Consider the following 21,043-nt stretch of genomic DNA (forward strand, 5'->3'; position numbering starts at 1 on the left):
ATTTGCGCTCCACTAGAAGTCATGACAGAAACAACAGTTGATGCAGAATCATTACCCAGACGTGTCATGTGCACAAACATAATGCAAGTGCATGATCGGAACATGTTCCCGCGGGAATTGAAGGAATAATTAGGAAGAGCCAATCCAACGGCATGTCATAAATAATGTTGAAAACCCTCGGAGGATGCACCCAAACAGCAACGGAGCTCCGAAGCCGCTCCAGGTCGGGGCATCGGCTCTAAGTGTGGGGGTAGACCCGGAGCCCCAAGTTCAAGGTGCAAAGGCGCCTGTAGCAACGACGCTTCGGCATGCGATCGTCATATGATTGGACATCCCATGACTCTCAATGGACCAAGGGGAACTCGTTTCCGACAAATCTCATGAGCATTGAATGAAAACTCCCCCCAAATCCGAGGAATGGGGTACGTACCTTAGCACTAAACATGACCCCGACGTCACGCAAACTCCCGAACCCCAGACTCAGGCCGAGACCCCCCCAAAGGATGATCACTCATTCTCGTACCTAGTTTCGAGCTTGGGCTGTGGCCTGGCTTCTTATTTAATTTTGTTCAGCTCAAGTTCGGTTAAAGAACAGGACCTTATTTTTTCCTTTTCTCACTTCTTCGCTCAAAATCACCACAGAATGAAACCCTCACTCCGTCCATCTTGACCTCTATCCTCTGCCCCGCCGTTCAGACGGCAATGGCAACACTCACGATGCGGTGCAGCCGCACTTGTACTTTAACTACTCACATTCGCTCCTCGACTTCTCCTTCAATAACGACAACTACGACAACGATAACACACAGTCGACCGTCACTACAAACTTCATCGCAAAGACAATATCTACTACAGCAGCAAAGATGGCGATCTACGCATCGAGGCGGCACAAGAACGGCACTCTTCTTCCCGGGTCAAGGTGTTCAGCGGGTTGGCATGATGACTCCGTGGCTCGAGGCCTTCCCTTCGACGGCATCGCAGCTACGAGACGAAATTGACGAATACATGGGTTACAAGCTCTCCGACGTTATTCAAAATGGGCCTTCGAAGCTGCTTACTGAAACACCCAATGCGCAACCTGCCATCATGGCTACCTCCATATTCATCTTGCGCATTCTTGAGCGTGAATTTGGCTTCAAAGTCACCGACCACTTCGATGTTACACTAGGCCACTCGCTTGGCGAGTTCGCCGCGGTCGTAGCTGGCGGGTACATCTCCTTCCAGGACAGTTTAAATCTGGTGCGCAAACGGGCAGAGGCCATGACAGAAGCTACACGACATGCAATCGAAAAGTACGGCGGAGAATATGGTATGGTCGCCGTTATATCTCACCCAGAGCACATGGAAAGACTTGTCGAGGCTATACGGGAGTTTGTTGGGATTTCCGCCGAGGACCTAGCAGATCTGCCGCCCATTGAGCAGGTGTTGATCGCCAACATAAATAGCAAGAACCAGATCGTGCTGAGTGGCAATATCGAACGGATAAAGACACTCATTGCCCATGTCCGCCAATTTCTCGGCTACGACCCGCGCGCCGTTCGTCTCAAGGCCGATAGTCCTTTTCACAGTCCCATCATGAAGCCCGCCGTTACTGTGATGCGCCAACTACTTGAAGAACCCAGCAAAGTCAAAGGTCGTGAAAACGAGGACATTGTGACATTCCCCGGGCTCTTACCGATTATCAGTAATGTGTCTGCAAGGCCAGTTTGCTGCAAGAATGAGCTCAAAGATTTGCTGGCCCGTGGCTGTCTAGATACAGTTCGATGGTGGGACAGCATCAAGTACTTGGATCAAGAGGCCCGTATACGACGATGGGTGGGCGTCGGACCGGGCAAGGTCGGTCGCAACCTCGTAGGCAAAGAGGTCGGTATGCGCGGCAAAGATCTAGTAAAGGGTGGAGGGGTGTGGGCCATCACAGATCCATCAGAGGTTGAAGAGGTTCTAAGAGGACTGGAAGATACCGCTGGTCTCATGGAAGATGACGAATATTCAGAGTGAAGGTGAATTAAGGATCGTGTAAAAAAAAACACACAAGGGAGGTTTCACGCGTTCATAGCGCTCTGTTCTGCGGTCTTTAATGGGAACGGCTTACTACATACCTACCTACCTAGGTAACTACATCATGTTACTCGGAACGTACTTTAATGGGAGATACGCTGCATAAGGAGCAAGCGAATTATGGGTTTCACGAACCGAACAGCTTTGATAGCATCGATTACTACAAGATTCAATATACATGGCAATGGTTAAGATTATCATTAGCGAGAGCTCATGAACTTGTAATGGTTTCCGAGTTAATGGCCGGTTTCAGACAGGCAAGCTAAAGCGAGACATTCCAGCCTCCAGCCGCTATCATCATATTCCGAAATTGAAATGATAAATAAACTCCATAGTTCCTATTTCCAGAGTCTTTTTTATTTCTCAAAATTTTATCATCAAAGTGCTATTTTTTCGCTACTAACTATCCATCATGATGGCCCTGGAAGTAATTGGAGGTGGGGATTATAAGTTAAGGTTGCCCACTGGGACGAAGCGAGCATGGAGGCTTCCACTAAGCCGGGCTTCCTCTTTCAACCTCCATCTTCGCCAACAAGCCGTTATAACCATGTCCACCGCGATACCTTCGATCGCCTGCCTAGGCGTTATCGGTCGAAACGTGAGTATATCCATCCCTAATGCATGAATCCTCAGGGAAAGTCACTAATTCATCGTCCTTCTCATAGAACAACCCACTCCATATCTCTATCTTCCCCTCGCTCGATCCAGGGACAAACACATTCGCCCCAATCCGTACGCCTCTCCAGTTTTCGCTCCTCTTGTCTTCTACCATCGATGTCTTCGACCTCCGCGCAAAGAACAACGCTGTTTCGGGCGTAGGCCTCTCGGGTGATTTTGGCCTGCTGCACGCCGTCGACGACCGCCTCGCTGCCTACGGATTCGAAACCAACACAGGCGTTCGCATGGTTTGTGTCGTCGACATGCGCGGTCGCCGTGTAGACGGCAACACTCCCGTAGCTACGAGTAGGGGCGCTGCTGCGGGTCTGCGCGATGCCGAGTTGAAGCCCGTCTTCCGCGCCATGCAGCATGCGTACGTCAAGTTGCTGCAGAACCCGTTTTATGACCCGGATGAGCATGCGCCATTAGGTGGGAGAGGGGGTAAAAAGATTACGAGTCGCAAGTTTACCGAGGATATGAAGAGAATAGGGGAAGGCTGGACGCCAGGCGTGACAAGCCTCTGAGCTCAGTTGTGATGAAGTAGTGTATAAGTAAAGCAAGATATAGGTGCATGGCGTTTTGGAGTATGGCATAACGGAATATCCGGTCATAGACTAGTTAGATCCTGCCCTCATACGGGCGACTCATTGGTTCACAAACAACTTGAATGTATTCATTTCCAAGCACATATGTGTTTATACATGCTTGTTTTTTTTGTTTTGTTTTTTATGTTTTACTGGCTTTGACTTGGTTATTCTTCAGATCCTCAATCCTCCACTTTGACAGTCCAGCCATCTCATCGACTTCAAAACTCTGACCCATCCCTTCATCTTTACTCAACCTACTTGCACCGATTTGATGTTGAACAGCCTGCGTCACCATGCCTCCCTCCCAGTGCCGTGCCTCGAGGGGCAGCGGTTGCCACCAATCTCCTGTTCTGGCATGCCACTGCGCGCTGCAAAGTTCCCATAGTCGAGAGATTGCTCTCTTGTACGCGAACCTCTCATCTTCACCGGTAAATGCGCTTCTATTCGCAAAGTCAAGGGGCTTGGTCTGTATGCCAAAGTCCGAGTCCTGGTCCGGATCATAAGATGCAGTGCTTGACTTTGTATCGTAGTATGCCACGTTGGGTCGGAATGGAGACATTTGGTCTTGGTATACTTCGGCAATTGTTTCTGAAATGAGGTCGTCGGGCTCATTTGGATTCCTTGGCTTTCCAGTCGAAGAGCCTCTCTTCTTAGGGAAGAAAAGTGTATCGGGAGGGTTCTGGGCCCGGAGAATGAGCTTGCAGCGAGCTTCGTATAGAGCATCTAACAGCGTAATAAAGCGTCGCGCTTCGTTCTTTGTCGCATGTGTCAGAACAGGAACGTTGTCGATAATAAATGTGTGGTAGGTAGAGGCCATTGTGATATAGTCAGCGGGTCCGAAAGTCTCGACTATCTTGTCAAAGTCCCAGAACACGTAACCATTGTAGTGCCGAGGAGTGTGAACCTTTCGGCCATACACTACGACAGTTGAGGGCTCCCATGGCAGTGATTCGGGGTCTGCCCATGTAATTGCAGTCCTTACTCGCTCCATCCATGCATCATGTTCATCTTTTGCCAAGTAATAGTTGATCGGCTTCTTAACAGTTCCTTCTGATTTGTCGCGAGTGACGGCTTCTTCCACCACTGTTTCGCCTTCGGCAGAGTTCCCAGCCATAACGAGTGGGCTGTCGGTCTCTTCTCTTCTTCGCCAATCCCTGGCTCCTTCCATCTGCCAAAAATCGCATCTAGCCTTTAATACTTCGAGAAAGTTGGCAAAATCGCTGGTTGAACCGTAAAGTTCACCTCGGGCACGTACTGCACCACCAAAAAACCTGCGGATCAAGCCTCTTGTCGGTGCGGGCGTATAGTCCACACCAATTGCATTCTGGAGCTCCTCGGGCATCCGGTTCGAAGAAGCAATAAGAACACCGCCGAGCTGAAAGAAAGCAATGAAAAGATGGCTGAGAATTTTGCTAGCCGCTTTATCTGGCAACTGGAATTCGTCAAGGAACAGGATCGGAGACTCGTCAACCAGCTTCTTAGCCATCCACAGGATAGAATAGTCATTTTCACCCTCCTCAACACCTGGGCTGGTCTTTCGATGATGCTCGAGCTGGGAAATAGTATAAAGCATAAAGGTGTTGAAATGCCATCTCCGCTTCCGCTCAGTTGGCAAGCCATCTGCGAGTAAATCGAGCAGCATGGACTTCCCAGTACCTACTTCACCTGATAGAAACAGACCTTTGGGTGAATCTATCTCAATTGCTGACTCGTGGTTCGCAAGTACCCGTGTCATAGCGAGACTCTCCTTTCCTTCAGGTGTTGCGAGGAGATGTTTGAAGAGTGGGTTCCTCCATATCGAATGGTTGCGCAATGCAAGAATATTCCCATCTTCTTCTGAATCGTCTTTGGGCCTTGCCTCCGTCAAGCGGGCAACTTGTTTCAAGCGTTGACGGTATTCGATATGTGGAGAGTAGTCCTTGATGCGGAGATATATCTTGTGTAAGTGCCTGGCAAGTCTATGCTGAGATGGGTCTGGAGCATAAAGACCAGCGGCGACGTGGGTTTGATACTTGACCAAAGGATCTGTTATAGTTACTGCTGTTGAGAATCGTCTCATCTTGAGCCTGCTGTTGAGCGACACGATGTATAGGGATGAGTTAGAATCGACATAGATAGTGCTGTAGACACAGGGTAGACATGAATCAAGGTTTTGGGTGACCACGTGGTTTGGATAAAAATTCAATTGATAAAGATTGAAAAATGCGACGTTGGAGACAGAGATTAAGGGTATTTTGATGCTTCTGGGTAAATACTAGGCCTGCCAACGTTGCATTCTAGTGGCGATTGGTTAACCTCGCGATCTGCTATTTAATCCAACCTTTATCAGATCGTGGGTGCCATGCGCATCATCGACTCACATGACTAAACTTCAGTCCAGATTACCTATACTACATGAATACACTTAAGTACAAACAACTTGTATAAATGAATGAATAGAAAACCACATACGCTACAAGTCTGGTAGGTTTAGGAAATAATTCAAGTAAGTCATAAGTGAATTATTTACAACAAATGGTGCAACATAAGATGGTATTGTTTCTTGATGGACGAAAGTATCAAAGGGCGTAAAGTACTTGGGCATAAAGTATTGACTTGACTTCAGCTGTGACTAAGGCAAGGTACCACAAGCTCAAAGGTACCTACTAACTTCAGACAACGGAGGCTCTGCCACGAACTGTCTGCATGCAAATGGATCTTCAGTGGGCCACCTGTAGTCCGAGCTCTGGTTGGCTGTCACGTCTAACTGATGGAAGCTCTCAAGGGGCTTCAAGGCAATGCCAGCTCAGCACAGCAGCTCTAGCACTACACCTCAGAGGAAAAAAAAAAGGCACCGGAGCAGATTTGACCAATCATAACGCGCCAGACAAGGTCGTAGCTGGGAAACCGACAACCTATTTTGTTGTTCGATTGGCTACTGATGCACGCTTCGTCACTGCTCTCTCGTTGCAGGATAGGCTTCGAAAGCCCAGTTTTCTCTTGCATCCCATCCCATCCATCCCATCCCATCGCCTCAAAAAAGTCATCGTTCACATCCTCCCATTCACGTCAGAATCCATCACGATCATCGTCACGTTCACGCCGCAAAATGCCTCTATGATCACGCGGCTGATACCATCGCCATTTTAATCCGACACGTCCTATTTCGCGACTCATTTTCTTGATACACTCAACCATCCATCGATATCAACTTTGCGATCCACCCAAAATGTTTTCCCCAACCGTCGCTCAAGGCGGCCCAGCGACAGCGACTCGCTCACGCCGTCGTCAGCGCCCTGTGAGCTCCGAACGCACTACTCAGCAACCGAAAGCCAAGAGACAGAGGCTGCCTCTGACGGAGCAAACCTTTGTCAATCCGGATAACCAACAGGAGATGGTCGAGGTCAAGACTGATGCCAAGATCGCGACTCTACCCACCAAAACCAAGAGTAAAAACATCGGGCCGCCAGAACCTCCAAGCCCGGTTTTGCGCAAGGAGTTGAACGTTCGTGTAAAAAAGGCGAAGCACGGCGACCGTGCCGCTAATAAAGGCGATGGAAGTCTTGTGTTGGTGAGAACAGAGAAGCCACCACTTTCATCTTGATACCGCATACTAATTGCCCCTTTCCAGACAAGCACCAACGCATACACAGTTAGCAAACTGCCAGCCTTGCCTGACAGAATCCGCTCCGACTGGTCAGGTAAGTCGATGCACAATGAATTGACTTTTGTGGATGCCCTGCTCACTTCTAACGCCACAGCTTACCAAACCGCCGACATCTTCTCTACGGGCTATGCCCTCTCTCTAACCCAAACACACGCCCTCGTCTGGCCCTACACATCCACGTCGCAATCCCCCGAGACCTTTACTTTCAGCCTCCCATCAACTACCAGACCAAACGAACCTCTCCCTGTAGGATGCCTCGTCTCACCATCCGCATCATCTGCAGAGCCTGGCTTGGTTGTGGTTATGGGAGGCAGTGGGAAGGTTGTATACTGGGAATCTATTGCAAGCGCGGCCACGTTTGTTTTCATGAAGAAGGACCGTACAGGCGTCGAGTACGCCATCTCAGGAATGCATTCCGGGGAGAAAGTCGTGGCAATTACCAACGCTGAATCTGCCGGGTTCATACTCACCTTTAACTCAGGGCGCCTTGCGTACATGAACGTGCGCGATAGCCAAGGTCGACCTTCCATCTCAGTTCAGTTCTTGCGCAACAACTTGTCACCCCCTACTGGTGGCATATTTGGCAGTATTCGACACGCCTTTCAGCACTTATCTCTCAAAGGAGACATTGCCGCCGTCCGAGCAGATAGGTCTGCACGAGCAGGCGAGAGGAACATTGTTGCTCTTACCGGCAAAGGGCGACTTAACGCCTGGAGGGTTCATCGTGGAGGCCATAACGAGATTATCGGTGATGCAGATGTACGCGAGGAAATCATTGCTGCCTTGCAGGAGACCGACCCTGTATCTCAAGAGTATCCCGAGGATTCCTTCGAAGCAGTTGACTTTACTTATGTCCCCAAAGGCTTGGAGTCAAAGTACCTTGAGTTGAGTAGGCTGAGTGATGCGATGGCCACCGATGATTCGTCAGTGCAACACCTCTTGGTTCTCGTCAGCTTCACCCTGCGAAGCACTTCTCGCTACGCCTTGGTCGAGGCTATTCTAACCCCTAGGGACTGTCAAATTGGCATGATCCGTCCCATAACCTCATATAGTGCGCCATTTTCATCATCTCAACTTTCCGAAACTCCACGACCACGCCTATATCTTCCTCGACCCGCCCTTGTTGCTTTTGTCATTTTCGATCGCGCAACTGTCATTGCATCTATCGCTGTCCCGCCCCAATCCCCCGAATCCCAGCTTCAAATCGACAGTCACATACTACCTGCCGCTTTTGAAGATGTCATCGACTTCCGAGAAGATGACGTACACGAAATCATTGGTTCTGGATTTGAAGAAATAGCATCGGCCTCTAACCACGAGGAGAATCGACTGCATCGACCCAAGACGAAGAACCCCGCTGTTGTTCTCATGGTGAGGGGAGCCGGCGCGGTGCGCATTGTGACAACCGACGTGGACAAATTTGCTAGTGACCAACCACCAAAGGTTTCCGCAAAGAGCAAGATTGAGCAGGCAGTCTTCTTCGGCGTGAAGCAAGACAACCCCCTGATTTTTGACGGTCGACAAGACATAAAGTTTGCTGATGAAGAAATCGCCGAAGCTGCTCTTGAAATCAGTCATGAGATCTTAAGTTCGAGCACCCCCTTTATATCAACCCTTCCGGCTTCATTGGAAGATAACCTGCGAGCTCGATCAAATGCGCTTGAAAGGTTAATTACTCAGCTCAGAATTATGGGAGCAGATCTCAACCGCAAGACACGCTGGAGCCTGCTGTACGATGCCGAGAAAATGCATGTAGCTACTTTGCTTTGGAAGAAACATGAGGGTTTCACCGCTGCACGACCGGCAAATGACAAGAAGAGCCTTGTCGGCACGATTGTTGAATTCATCCATCAAGGTCAGAAGCACAACCCCGTCGCCGAGATTGGCGAGGTTGATCGCGTTCGTCACTGGTTCATCAACGACGTCTTCCGCTTGGAACTTTTCGTTGCTTGGGCGTACGAAGTCATCAAAACCTTGTACAAGGACAATCTACTTGATGACGCCAAGGTCAATGTCATGATTTACGAAGCCATTCAAGTCTACAACTGCACATACACAGCATCCCATGATTTCCGAAAGAACAGTCTTAGCTCTTACGGCCTTGGATTCGAAGAGCTTCGCCTAGGCATCCTCCGCGACGGATACGATGACCTTCCTGAGCCCTGGACTGGCTCTCAGTACGTCGCCAACAACGCCAAACGGCTCGTCGACCTCTCCGACCAGTGGGTCCTGAAGAACCACGACGCTGGAGAATCGAACAAGGCAACAAACCAGCCGGATCCTAAGGTTGTTTCCAAGATTTTCGAGGAGCTCCCTACTCTCATTGATGGCATGCTCACTTCGGTTCTGGAGTACGCTCGCTGGTCAGATAAACAAACCGACCAGAAGGTCATGTCGCAGCAATTCGCAAAGGTGTATGCAACTGATCGCTTCGAGAAGCCTCTTGCGTTGGCACGTTCCGGAAAGTGGGAGGAAGGCGCCTCGATTGCCGAGAAACACGAGTGCCTTCGTGCTCTTTCTGTTATCCTGCTTGATCACATTCAGATCCTCGAAGATCGCCTTGGCGAGCCAGGACTTTCCCTGGTGGAAGCGCAGAATCTAAAGCGGCTTAGGGATAGTAAGAAAACTAAGCTGCAGAGTAGCTTTTCTACTTATGGCCAGGCCTTCGCGTTCCCGGCCTATGAGTTCCTGCTTCAGAAACACGGAGTCGAGGACGTATTGGAGTTCGACCTCGATAACCACGGCTTCAAAACCCAGTTCCTCCGTAGCAAGCCTGAACTGGCGCGGATATCGTGGATCAATGATGTGCAACAGGAGAAGGACGTCGGCCATAGTGCCGATACACTTATCGATCTAGCGCTTAAGAAAGAGCAACAAGTCTGGAACAAGAAGATCGAGTTGAGTCTAGGCAAACTTGCTCTTATGGCCGAGCTTGAGGAGAAGGATATCAATGCAGGTGGTCTCAAAGTCAACGCTGATGAAGTCCGTGCCGAGGAAAAGTTGAAGCAGGTCGATAGAGAGTTGGTTGCGATTAAGATCCAGGATCAACTATATCACCAAGTTCTTCCCAGCACGTATGATGCCGTGGACGATGCTGCCGCGCTCAACTTTGCCATGGAGGTTCACAGCATGAACATTCCTCGCCGCCAAAAAGCCCAACACCAGATTTTTGAAGATGGCATGAAGCGTCTCCTGCAACATGAAGCTTTGGATGCTATGACACTGATCGACCTTCTTACTTTGATTTATCTGAAACCCGAGTCACGGGCCGAAATCGCCAATCCTTTCTGGCTGGCTCTTCTCGTTGCTGAAAATAGCTGCCATCCCGATGAAGTTAAGGAAGCCAAGCGGATGATTTGGAGGAGGCTCTTTATTCGTGATGATTGGTCACGCATTAACGACACTCAACTCAAGGATGACCGTGAGGTAGTCGAGAGGTTGGAAGATACGGAACTATACTCTATGTTGACAGACTGCATTAGCTTTCGTAAGTTGATTTCTCGATTTAGCAACTCGAACTTTTACTAACCTGGATCACAGAAGATACACGGGAACCTTTCCGGCCTCAATCACCCAACGAGGCCTTAGGTGCCTTTACCGATAACCTTGACCGTCGGTTCCGCGACTTCGAGGCATCATTCCGCACAAAGCTGATCGAGGTCATGAAGCACGAGGACAAGCTTCTTCATCAGTTCGTCGAGAAGAACCGCCTTAGCCAATGGGTACACACCACCTTTGAGGCCGTACGAGCAGAACTAGACAGGACTTTAGACACTGCGACCAAAAACACGAGCGCTGTTGACACAGATAAAGTTATGGCCGGCTCGATATTTGACACCGACATGTCGGTGGACGCGAGTCCTGTTGGACGATTTTAGATGAATAGTTTATCAGCGGGGTCAGGTCATTTTGACTGGCTTGTACAATAATACAATGATCTGCATGGCGCATGCACACTGAAGATTGGGGGCGATGCAAGTGGCACAGCTGTGGCATACATCAACATTCATTACTCTTATACACAAAAGGAACACGCATAAAAAGGAGAAAAGGGGGGAGGGCTGTTTTGGACTGGCTTTGAAGAGTTATTAGGCTGCGGCCTTCTGGGTTTTTTTTCTTTGGGAGGGGGGGTGGACGCATGTCCTACTGCATGGTTTCTTATTCTTTTTCTTCAACTTTTCCAATCTCATGCCTCAATCTTGTACATAGGAGCCCTCGTTCATTAGAGGTAGGAGTAAAAGGCTAGTTCTGGGTTGACGACTACCCGAAGGCACGACTGAATCAGATTGTCGTCGTGTGGTAATGAATACTTTTAAGGATGCACAGTATCTGCATACCGTTTATGTCCTTTGGAAAGTTGAGTTTTGTCTATTACGTTAATGGGATTCGTCGATTGTAGTCACTAATGTATCAAGCTTGGTTGGCTGCAGTCTTGTTTCATTCCGACATCATGTACATAATCCATACGCCAACATCATAACCCCGGCACCCGATTTCATAACTTATCGAGTCCGACATCACTCCTTTTGACCCTAGAGACCAGATCGTGCGGAGAAGGCAACTGTCAGTGGAGCCTCATCCAAAATTGCGAAATCTGTATCCATCGAGACTACGCAGCTCAAAAAGAAAACCGTTTATTCGTTTTCAGCGTAGAATCGGCTGCGTAGCCAAGATAGAACACCGCCAAGACAAACGTAACCACCCAGCATCCACAGGCCAAGGACGTTGTTGGCCGTGAGTGGGGACAGAACTGAGAGAAAGGAAAAGAGACGCGGGGTTGCTTAACCTTGCATCTTTCTTCGCTTGCCGACTTGGGCGGAGAAACCAGTCTTGATAGCAGTGACACTTCGTCGAGAGGCACAGTTGTTGCAAGTGATGAAGTACAGACGGTTCTCACCCTTGTTGAGCTCGGTATCGGGAGATTTGCAGGTCTTGCAAGTGACGTACTCGACTAAGAAGGGGCACGGTTAGCAACTATATAGCTGGCATATTCAATATAAAACTTACTGATGTATTTTCGGACAACGTTCTCGATCTGCTTCTGTTGGAAACGACCCTTGATAACCAGTCTTCGGCTACCGTCGACGGAACCGCTGGTACCCAACTCAGCAAACAGATAAGCAGTGACGTGCTCCTCGGTTCTCTTCATGCGCTTGCAGATATCGGCAATGTTGGCGAAAACAGTTTTTCGGTTGCCTTCTCGCATACACTGAGGTGGGGGGATCTTGTAGCTCTTTGTTCCGGTCATAACGTGATCGGGGTTCCTCTGGGTGAGCTCGCTGAAGAATCGAGAAAGGAGCATGGTGTAGCCAATGGTCTTGGTTTCGTCGTGAGCCCAGATACCAGTTCCCTCGTGCATGTCACCCTCCTGCTCCTGAGGATCCTCCTCGGCCTCCTCAGCGCCCTCCTGCAACTCAAGCTTCTCAAGCTGCTTGGTGAAATCGTCATCCTTGGCAGCCTTGGGCTTCTTCTTCTTCTTCTTCAAGGTCAGGTCGAGACCTCCATCTTCGGCCGGGGCAGCATCGTCGGCGGGGGCGGCGTCGGCATCATCCTCGACCTTCTTTGACTTCTTCTTCTTCTTCTTCATAAGAGAAAGGTCAAGGCCACCATCCTCAGCTGGGGGGAGATCCTCAGCAGCTGTCGTTTGCGAATCAGTAAAGGACTCAAGGGCGGCAGAAAGCGGCGGCGTACGAGGCGTGTGGGACTGAGCCGAATCCTTGGGTTCTTCGGTAGCGTTAACCATGGTAACGGAACCGTCAGCGTCTACTACGACCTGTTCGTCGGTGAAAGCAACGGATTTGCGAGATTTACGTTCGGTCGGTGCCTACAAAATGAAGAAAAAAAGATAAATGCGTTAGTAGAGGATTCGATTGAGGGGGCGGTGTTGCCGGCGGTCGTGGATAGTGAATGATGATGGTGAAGGTGGCGGTTAGGAAAATGTGAGTCAAAGGCCCAAGTGGTAGAATAAATTGATGTCAAATCGCCTGTTCTCCCTCCCAAAAGTGGTGTAGGACAATACAGAGGTACTTTCACACTGAGGATGATGGTGGGGTAAAAAACGATAAGGAGAGGAAATGATAGGCTGGTCGATAGGGCGCTGGGAGGGTTTTTGGAGGGGTAAAAGATTGGGCCTGTGCGGTTCAGAGGGTACAAGGACATGGAAGACCATGAGACACTGGTACAATACAATACAAACATCTGAGGTTCACATGGAAGCCAGGCTGAATGTATTGCAATTGTAGTGTATCGGATAGGTCGTGTTTTTGACTCAGAAGTGAGTCAGTAGGGAAAATATGTGTCTTGACTCACCTCGCCTTCCATGATTGCGTCTGTATTGTGATTGCTTAGAAGATGTTTCTTTTAATTTGTTGCACTGCGCGCACGTAGTTGTACCGGAAGTTTTTTTTGGGGGATGTGGGTGTCGACTCCGTACAAGGCAAAGAAAGCTCTTTTTCCTTTTTCTTTCACAGGTTCTCGCGCAACGATAATATGTGTTTTCGAGTCGCAGGGCTTTTGCGCGTTCTGTTGATATGTTTCTTCTGATGGATTTTGTTGCGGGTTAACAAGCTAGAGTGAATGAATCCAACGTCATGGGCGGATGCGATACCTTGAGTCAACAACGAGCAGCGCAAGCGGACCCAGCTCACGATAACTAGTCACGTGTGATATCACGTGTAGCACAGTACTCACCAATCAGACAGGAAGCTGTTCATAGCTTCCCCGGTTCTGATCGGAGTGTAGCTCCGAGTGCCGATGCGACTGTGACGAACATCACCTTGATCGTCGTTTTGGTTGTCCATTGTCGCAATTCAGAGGTTTCTGGCATTCCTCCCTACGAACAAATTCGTTGTCATCGGATCCTTCAAGAACAGGGGCTGTTTTTAGCTTCTACACCGATCTGGACTTTTCGAGTTATTGTCCCGCCCGAAGCGGCTCGTGATTTCCAACGTCCGCCATCATTCATACATCAATCTCGAATACAGATTTAGTCCTTTACGCTACGTGATCCAACGACACCACGGCCAACTAGAATCTAGTGCTGGCTTACTACTTAGCTAAGATTTGGAACCTCATACTACCTCGACCACAAGCATGGCTGCCGACTCTTCCCTCGTCGACCTCCATGATGCGTCCATGTCCGACGACAAGGACGACCTCGACTCTCTTCCCTCCATATCAACCGACGACATTTACTCCGATGTTTCCGACTCTGATGCACAGGCCGAGTGGGAACGAAGTCTGGAGCAGCTTCAATTGATATTGACTATGATGATCGTTCCCTGGATGGGTAAATACTTTGGACGCAAATTTGCCTACTGGAGTAAGTCTTCCTCAGTAGCCACCCGAGGCTCCGCAGATTTACTGACATGTCTCTCTAACTAGGTTGGTCGCGATATATGGAGTGGGCACATAACGTCGATGTTCGATTAACGGATAAGAAAGCATTTAAGGCGGCAGGTGTTGTTGAGACCGCGGCAACATTATAGACGACATATACGTCCAAGGACGAGGGGCATTCTGAAGACAGACACGAATGACGGATTCTTGAGAGTACGCATGGCTTTAGTACGGTGTTGGGGTATTCCTGATCGCATATTTTAAAATAGATGACTATACATGTCCACATCATGATTATGTTCATGACTCGCATGCTCCCCTTTCAGCAGGAATTGCTCTCGACCATGATTCCACGGCCAATAGCTTTTGAGAGAGAGTCTACAGTGCCACATCACAAATCATGACTGCATTCAAACTAATTACTACATAATCATTACCCGTCGTCCAACTCCTGTCCTGATCATACTTCTTTCTCTTCTCTCATACAAAAAAATTAACACATTCCAATATTCCTGGTATAAACAACTCGAACCTAGGTCCTTTTGGACGCCGATATGAGACATTGCCGTCAGCAATTGACGACACCCATCGGGTACGCATTTTGTGATACTGCCTCAAGTGGTTGACCCAGTGTTTCGTAGCCTTGGTACAGCTTCGCTGATCCGACCACAAGATCCCATGATCGGGTCAGTAACATTCTCGTGCAACAGATATCTCATTGCAGGATTGCCCCTTGGTGCCATATGGTTTATCATACACTGGACGAAATCTGTGACATGGATGGTCTTGAAGCGGCGCTTCGGAGAGAGCCATAGGTGTTGCGGGCATTTCGAATGGTCAAACATAGACTTCCAGATACGCAAGCAAACAGAAACCATATGAAAACCGTGCTTGCTTGTAGTCGGCGGCATCGGCCCTCATCACTCGCCGATCCCCATGCAATCCAGTCCGTCGGCAATGCCTTGGGGTTTATCTCTCCACAACTGACGACGCGCAGCTTGGCAGCAAGGACAATAGCTCCAATAAAGGTAAAAAGAACAGCGATGGCATCGAGTGGGAGTTGCAGAAGCGGTTTGTCGAGAGCAGAAACGAAGAAGCTAAGGAGGCCAATGATGCAAACGATCCAACATAGGATTGCAACAAACATGATAAAGTTGACAGCAGCAGTTGCGGAACCTATAGCGTCGATGTTTGATGAAATAACACTGCCAATAAGTGCTGTTAGGAGGAGGGTCATCAATAGCCCTGTGCCTCGCAGGATCATCTGTATAAGATTGTAGCGCATGATGGGCAACTGATGATGCTCAATATGCGGTCTGCAATTGCGTTGATAGGAAGTGCAGTAGTGGTTACACGAAGTAGTCGTGGATGTGTCGATAGGATGGGTTATGTGAGCGAAGCGCTACTCAATGGGTTCGTATGGTATCGTACGTGGTGATAGAAGTGTTGTTGATCGGCAGCAAACCTGGAGCAATGCGGGGACGACGATGTTCAGCTACCGCAGTAAGGCTGTGATTTTTGATGGAGGATGCATGTGGAGTTAAATCGAATCGAAGCAAAGTAAATTGACGTGATGAAATGGATTCTAAATGAGACGTTGGTGATGGGGTCTTGGCTGGCTATTTCTCCTTTGCGCATTGCCCAAGCAACCGCCAACGACTACACCTAGTACCTACCTACCTACCTACCTACTTTAATGACTTTGGGGAAGGTCCCATCAACCGGCCTGGGGTTGCAGTGGTGGAGGGAGCCTGCTTCAGACCGTTTCTGTAACGCCCACGCAAGCTTCGTTCCCTATCACTTGACCGATCCATCATACGAATACGCCGGATTGGAAAAGAGGTCATGATTCCTTGATCCAGTCTCTTATTGTGTTTTATGATAAATTCTTCAAGTGACTCTGGCAGTGAGTAATCAATAGCTGTTGACCAATCAGGGTTTCTTCAGAGCTGTCATTACTACATATTTACATTCCATTGCCGCTACAGAATAACGGATCTGCAAGCTGCTTTTGGCTGTTTGTTTGACCAGCCGCTTGTTGGGCGGTAAAATCTTGAAGATGTTGCGTTGCTGCTGCGCCTCAGTGCCTGGCGTTGGCAGGTGAACCACTTCCATGGATCCTATAGTTAGTTCCCCGGGAATGACATGACGGCGGCTACAGCGGTGCTGTTCTTTGATTCGTCGCCGTTCTTACTCTGTACCAACTCAATGGTTGCAGCCGGGCCCTTCCGCCCCTCCCTCACCCACTCACTGGTCATGCAATTAATGCAAGTCATTGGATCAATTCTTAAGTACCTAACTTCTCTACAAAATCATGTTTTGCCATCAACTCAACTTTTTGCATACCAATACCTTAAACAAGCTTTCAGCCAACATTGCGTTTTCCGTCAACTAGGTCTCCGCCGTCAGCTGGTTAGCCACACTTGAACACTCCCCGAGTTAGTGCAGAGTCACTGACTGATTTGAGTCTCACATCTGCGCGGAAGAGGCACCTGTCACTGTTCAACTGCCGTACGCCATGGCCAACCATCTCTCAGGCTCGTTTCTCCTTGCCAATCCCTTTTCTTTCAGAGTGTGGATGGCGCCTTGACCGTTTTGACCCGTCACTTTGAAAGTAGTCATGAGACAGGTTTAACAGTACAGTCCTATACAAGCCAAATGCCTTGAGTGTCGGCTCCGCAACGCAACAAACCTGTTTAGCACAAGAGACCAAAAGCATAAAGACCAACAGCACGTATCTGCTGCTTGGCAAAGTGGCTCACCTTGCCCCTCCTCAAATACCTTCTGTTGAGTAAACATTTACCATGATAAATCCAGTATGGTAGCCGCGCTCAGCTCGGAAAGAGATGCCGCGAGATCTGCATCATGGTACTGCATGCTTACGCTGTCGACGGCCGGAATGCGGCTTGCGGATCTGCAAAAGTCGCTGTACTCAACCCAATCATGGGGGACCGATATTTACGGAGAATTGAAGTAAAAAAAATTACAGGATAATCCCCCCGTCACAAGCGGTCGACTACCAGGAACCAGTTGAATTGAGTGGCCCCACGACCCTCGTTCACTTGCTAGCGACTTCGTTGACGCCATTTCATCCAACTCACTCAGGCAGCCTCGTATTCCCTCGAGTCCCCCTCACCAACAGATTACAGCTTTGGTGTGACTCTTACCCCTTGTGACTGGTTGGCTATTGGGCAGTACAACTCCTTGCTGCAGCTGTCAACCTCATCTTGGAGCCGGGACTGTTGGGTAGATCCGCTGTCAGTGTCTGCAGGAAAGAACCTCATCGATTTCAATATGATCAACGTTGTTACGGGTTTCACGTCAACAATAGGCAACGCCATACGGGATGTCACTCTTCACCGCTTCGAACCGCTGGTTGGCACTCCTTCCACGTACCGAGCCACCGGTTCTTTCTCAAACTTTGATGAAGATACCCTTTACCAAAAAGTATGTAGCTTCAGCCCAGTTTAACACACAAGCTCTGTGCCTCCCCCGGGTCCTTGCTTCCAAAACCTCGGGATGCCCCATACTCATCCCTACATTGGGGTAAGCTCATGACATGAGAGCAGCGATCCAAGTTCAAAACTACCCCTTTCTCTAAGCCTCTTGGGTTGTTGGCGTCTTTATGGCCGTGATGTATTTGATACCTCGATGCTTACGAGCAGCGCCTTCTGTGTTGGGTGTGAGGCAAATAACCTTTGCCTGGTGCTAGACTATTGATTTGGTTGCTCTCTTTTTGCACCATGGCCAGAATCTCGTGGCACTGGCCTTTCCTCTTGTAGTAGAAAGCTTTGCCTCTTCCGGTATCCTTCTGGAATTCTGTCAAGCTTCTATGGAGCTGGCTAGCATCTGATGCTTTTACACGCCTCCTCATTAATTAGAGTTTCAAAGATTCAACTTACCGACTTTCTGGATTACCGAAAAGGGTCACTGTCGACAAAACTGGCACAGGGGCTCAAAGCTAAGACGCCTTACCCTTCCAGCTGGTCTCGCACCCTACATAGCATAGTAGGCGTCACGCTCAGTTTATCAGGCCAGATGTGGCCATTGGGTCGAGCCAGGCTTTCGGTAGTGATATTTGAAACCTCAACGTTCGAATGAAGGGTCTTCCGCAAGCCTTGAGGTCGGAAGCTCTTCAGCAAGAAGCCATGGCCATGAGCCTCGGTACTGAGAAGCCAGCCTGCTACAGCTTCGCTGCAACGGAAACCAAGCGCCCGGGTAACGAAGAGACTATCTCAGTGGGACAATGAGCTGATTCCTTTCCTGGCCATGCAGTCGTTTAACCTGGCAATCCCATACCGAGACATCTTTATCGCCGATGCCAAAATGATAACTGGGCCTTAGATCACAGCCAAGCATCCGCAAGGTTGGAGCCAACCGCTTGCTGTGGGTATCCAGGAACATGCAATGCACAAAATTCAATACTAAAAGCGAAAAGAACTTAGCTATACGGAGCATCTTGACGATCAGATATGGTGTTGGGCCTGGTGTTCGCGCTGGTAGTTTGAAGATAAACTTTACTGGCACAAGCGCCTGCAACGTTTTTCCGACCCTGAGATAAGTGTGGAAGCGGCCGCTCTCCATTTGTGGGTACGATATGCAGAATGCAGCATCAGCGGCTCATATCCAAACTCTATCTGGTGTCCCTCAACCCAGTCGGGATTCCAAGATGGGTGCTGATGGGAACACAATTCCCTGATCTGACTCCGTCCTTTGACGGTATTGCCCAAAAGACCTTAATTCATATTGACTCTAGCCTTTTTGTATCACATAGGCTCTAAGAAAGGCAATATTGTGGCGCAACATTAATGAAAATGGCGGTGTGATCATTGAATACGGCGAGCCAACGCATATGCTTCTCTGTATGGATCCAAATGTGATGCCCTACGGTAGGCTTTATTTAGCATTTTCCACAGGCTCATCGAGACCAGTCTTGAAGCCAAAAGTGCCTTCCGCACAATCAAGGTACTATTCTCGGTGAAAGGTTATAGAGCAGTTGAACTCAGCTACACTGATTTGAGATGCCGGTAAAGCAGAACGCCTCAATAGCACCCGATCGTATGGTTCCACAACCTTTACATTCCTCTGGATATAACCGAGCGTCGAAAGTTCCCGCGGCTAGTCAGGTAGATTTATCCGTACGATCTGTAGTGTAAGTTGATACGATACGTGGTAGGCTCCCTGTTAGACAACACTCACGAATAGGCGTTGGTGTAAATGTTATACGATATATCATGCGTTCTGGTTGAATCTTGAAGACTGAGATGTCCTCAGGCAGAAAGTTGTTGACCTCTTGGCATTGCAGTTGACGAAAGTTTCACAAGATCTCACCTATTCATTGTGGTGGAGTGGATGTTCCAACGTCGGTGAAAGTGGGGCAAACACCGGCCCCGGAATCGGAGTCTCGGAGCGGTACAACGGCAGGGCTGTAACTGCCACAACTGCGCGCCCGGATATGGGATACCTTAGCGGATGTTTTTCAATCAACTGACTGTAGATCATAGATCTGCACCGGAGCGTTAGGTAACCTTTATTGGAAAAGATATGATTTCTTAGTAACCAATCCATTATACTCATTCCGCCTCTCCGGGTATCAGAAAGTTTGTTGCTGAGTTTAAGAGATAAAGTCAGTGAACAATTTCATGTTCCTCTGTGATGTTTTTCGATTGTTTATTTTTTACACCTCCAAACTCGGAGGTTAACTTTTTTAATACCCCCCTTTGACTGATAATGTATGCACATGCTTGAGCTGAGCTGGCGGTGTTAGCGAGGAGCTATCGACAATTAGTGATGTGAGTGTAAACTCAAAGGTGCAAGACCCAACAGTGAAAATGCGCATAGTCATGACCGGTTAGCGCGAGAGTAAATGTCCGTCGATATTGACGCAGTATGATGCTATTCATGCTTAACAAAATGTTTGCATGGGATCTTGCCGAAATAAGACACTCGCCTTGGGACGCTTGCCTCGTCTGGGTTGTCAAGGACAAAAGCAAGGGCAAGCATAACACAACAGGCAATACGGGCGGTAAGATGCCAAGCGAGTTGCCTAGTTCCAAGAACCAGATGATCTCTATTACAAATGTTTATCAACGTCAGATAGAAAGGTTCGGAAATGATAATTTGTAGTCTGCTTGGTCAAACATGATTTCGTGAGCTAGTCTATAATATGCCTAATGTTTCAAAAAAAAAAAAAAAAAAAAAAGAAAGAAAAAGAAGAAAAAAACACAAACTGCAACTGTACGCCGTGTGGTATTTCTATTATACAAAAATTTCTTTGATAAAACATCAGGTCGCAAGTGGATAAGAAAAACAAGATGAAGAAGAGTCGAGCACTACAGCTCTAAATCAAATCCAAATGGTATCCATAAAGCATGACTCGAAGATGGACGGGATAATAAAACGACTTGAGAGGAGCAGGCGACCGCCAGCAGCCGAAGACGATTCGTTGAAGTTGAACAAAAGTAGCCAGAAGGAAGAGTCATGGCAAAAGTGGGAAAAGATGATGAAACGAAGAGTAAAAACAATAAGCCTCCGCTATACAGCGGTAACGAGTCAAGGACAAAGTTAACGACGAACACAGGGGCAATTGTGGGAAACAGTCCAAAGACTGATATGACCCGCATCGTCATCAAGAGTTTGGGACGATGCGACGTAGATTCATCTACATGAGTCAAGGCTTGGTCGAGAATGAATGAAAAGAAGACGAAGACACTCCTTGGAGACGCCACTCTATTGTATTCTGCAGCCCTGTATACTA

The 21,043-nt window shown here is 48.6% G+C and overlaps 7 protein-coding genes across 7 annotated transcripts; 4 read left to right on the forward strand and 3 right to left on the reverse strand.

The window, feature by feature from the left end:
• Positions 1 to 417: 417 nt before the first annotated feature.
• On the forward strand, positions 418 to 1,998 carry FPOAC1_003040 (uncharacterized protein; the record flags this gene model as incomplete). Its single annotated transcript, XM_044847612.1, has 2 exons — positions 418 to 422; positions 810 to 1,998. 2 exons carry the CDS (start codon positions 418 to 420, stop codon positions 1,996 to 1,998), a joined length of 1,194 nt encoding a protein of 397 aa, XP_044713528.1.
• A 607-nt stretch (positions 1,999 to 2,605) lies between these two features.
• On the forward strand, positions 2,606 to 3,239 carry FPOAC1_003041 (uncharacterized protein; the record flags this gene model as incomplete). The annotated part of the gene is made up of 2 exons (XM_044847613.1): positions 2,606 to 2,656; positions 2,724 to 3,239. The coding sequence occupies 2 exons, from the start codon at positions 2,606 to 2,608 to the stop codon at positions 3,237 to 3,239; spliced, it is 567 nt and encodes a 188-aa protein (XP_044713529.1).
• Positions 3,240 to 3,441: 202 nt separating this feature from the next.
• Positions 3,442 to 5,361, reverse strand: FPOAC1_003042 (uncharacterized protein; the record flags this gene model as incomplete). Its single annotated transcript, XM_044847614.1, has 1 exon — positions 3,442 to 5,361. The coding sequence occupies one exon, from the start codon at positions 5,359 to 5,361 to the stop codon at positions 3,442 to 3,444; it is 1,920 nt and encodes a 639-aa protein (XP_044713530.1).
• A 1,149-nt stretch (positions 5,362 to 6,510) lies between these two features.
• Positions 6,511 to 10,826, forward strand: FPOAC1_003043 (uncharacterized protein; the record flags this gene model as incomplete). Its single annotated transcript, XM_044847615.1, has 4 exons — positions 6,511 to 6,852; positions 6,913 to 6,982; positions 7,043 to 10,435; positions 10,489 to 10,826. 4 exons carry the CDS (start codon positions 6,511 to 6,513, stop codon positions 10,824 to 10,826), a joined length of 4,143 nt encoding a protein of 1,380 aa, XP_044713531.1.
• A 903-nt stretch (positions 10,827 to 11,729) lies between these two features.
• On the reverse strand, positions 11,730 to 13,269 carry FPOAC1_003044 (uncharacterized protein; the record flags this gene model as incomplete). The annotated part of the gene is made up of 4 exons (XM_044847616.1): positions 11,730 to 11,899; positions 11,956 to 12,585; positions 12,640 to 12,772; positions 13,258 to 13,269. 4 exons carry the CDS (start codon positions 13,267 to 13,269, stop codon positions 11,730 to 11,732), a joined length of 945 nt encoding a protein of 314 aa, XP_044713532.1.
• A 771-nt stretch (positions 13,270 to 14,040) lies between these two features.
• Positions 14,041 to 14,435, forward strand: FPOAC1_003045 (uncharacterized protein; the record flags this gene model as incomplete). The annotated part of the gene is made up of 2 exons (XM_044847617.1): positions 14,041 to 14,269; positions 14,332 to 14,435. The coding sequence occupies 2 exons, from the start codon at positions 14,041 to 14,043 to the stop codon at positions 14,433 to 14,435; spliced, it is 333 nt and encodes a 110-aa protein (XP_044713533.1).
• A 602-nt stretch (positions 14,436 to 15,037) lies between these two features.
• On the reverse strand, positions 15,038 to 15,571 carry FPOAC1_003046 (uncharacterized protein; the record flags this gene model as incomplete). The annotated part of the gene is made up of 1 exon (XM_044847618.1): positions 15,038 to 15,571. The coding sequence occupies one exon, from the start codon at positions 15,569 to 15,571 to the stop codon at positions 15,038 to 15,040; it is 534 nt and encodes a 177-aa protein (XP_044713534.1).
• Positions 15,572 to 21,043: the final 5,472 nt, after the last annotated feature.

The sequence above is a fragment of the Fusarium poae genome, chromosome 1 (assembly GCF_019609905.1).
Source record: "Fusarium poae strain DAOMC 252244 chromosome 1, whole genome shotgun sequence".
NCBI lineage: Eukaryota > Fungi > Ascomycota > Sordariomycetes > Hypocreales > Nectriaceae > Fusarium > Fusarium poae.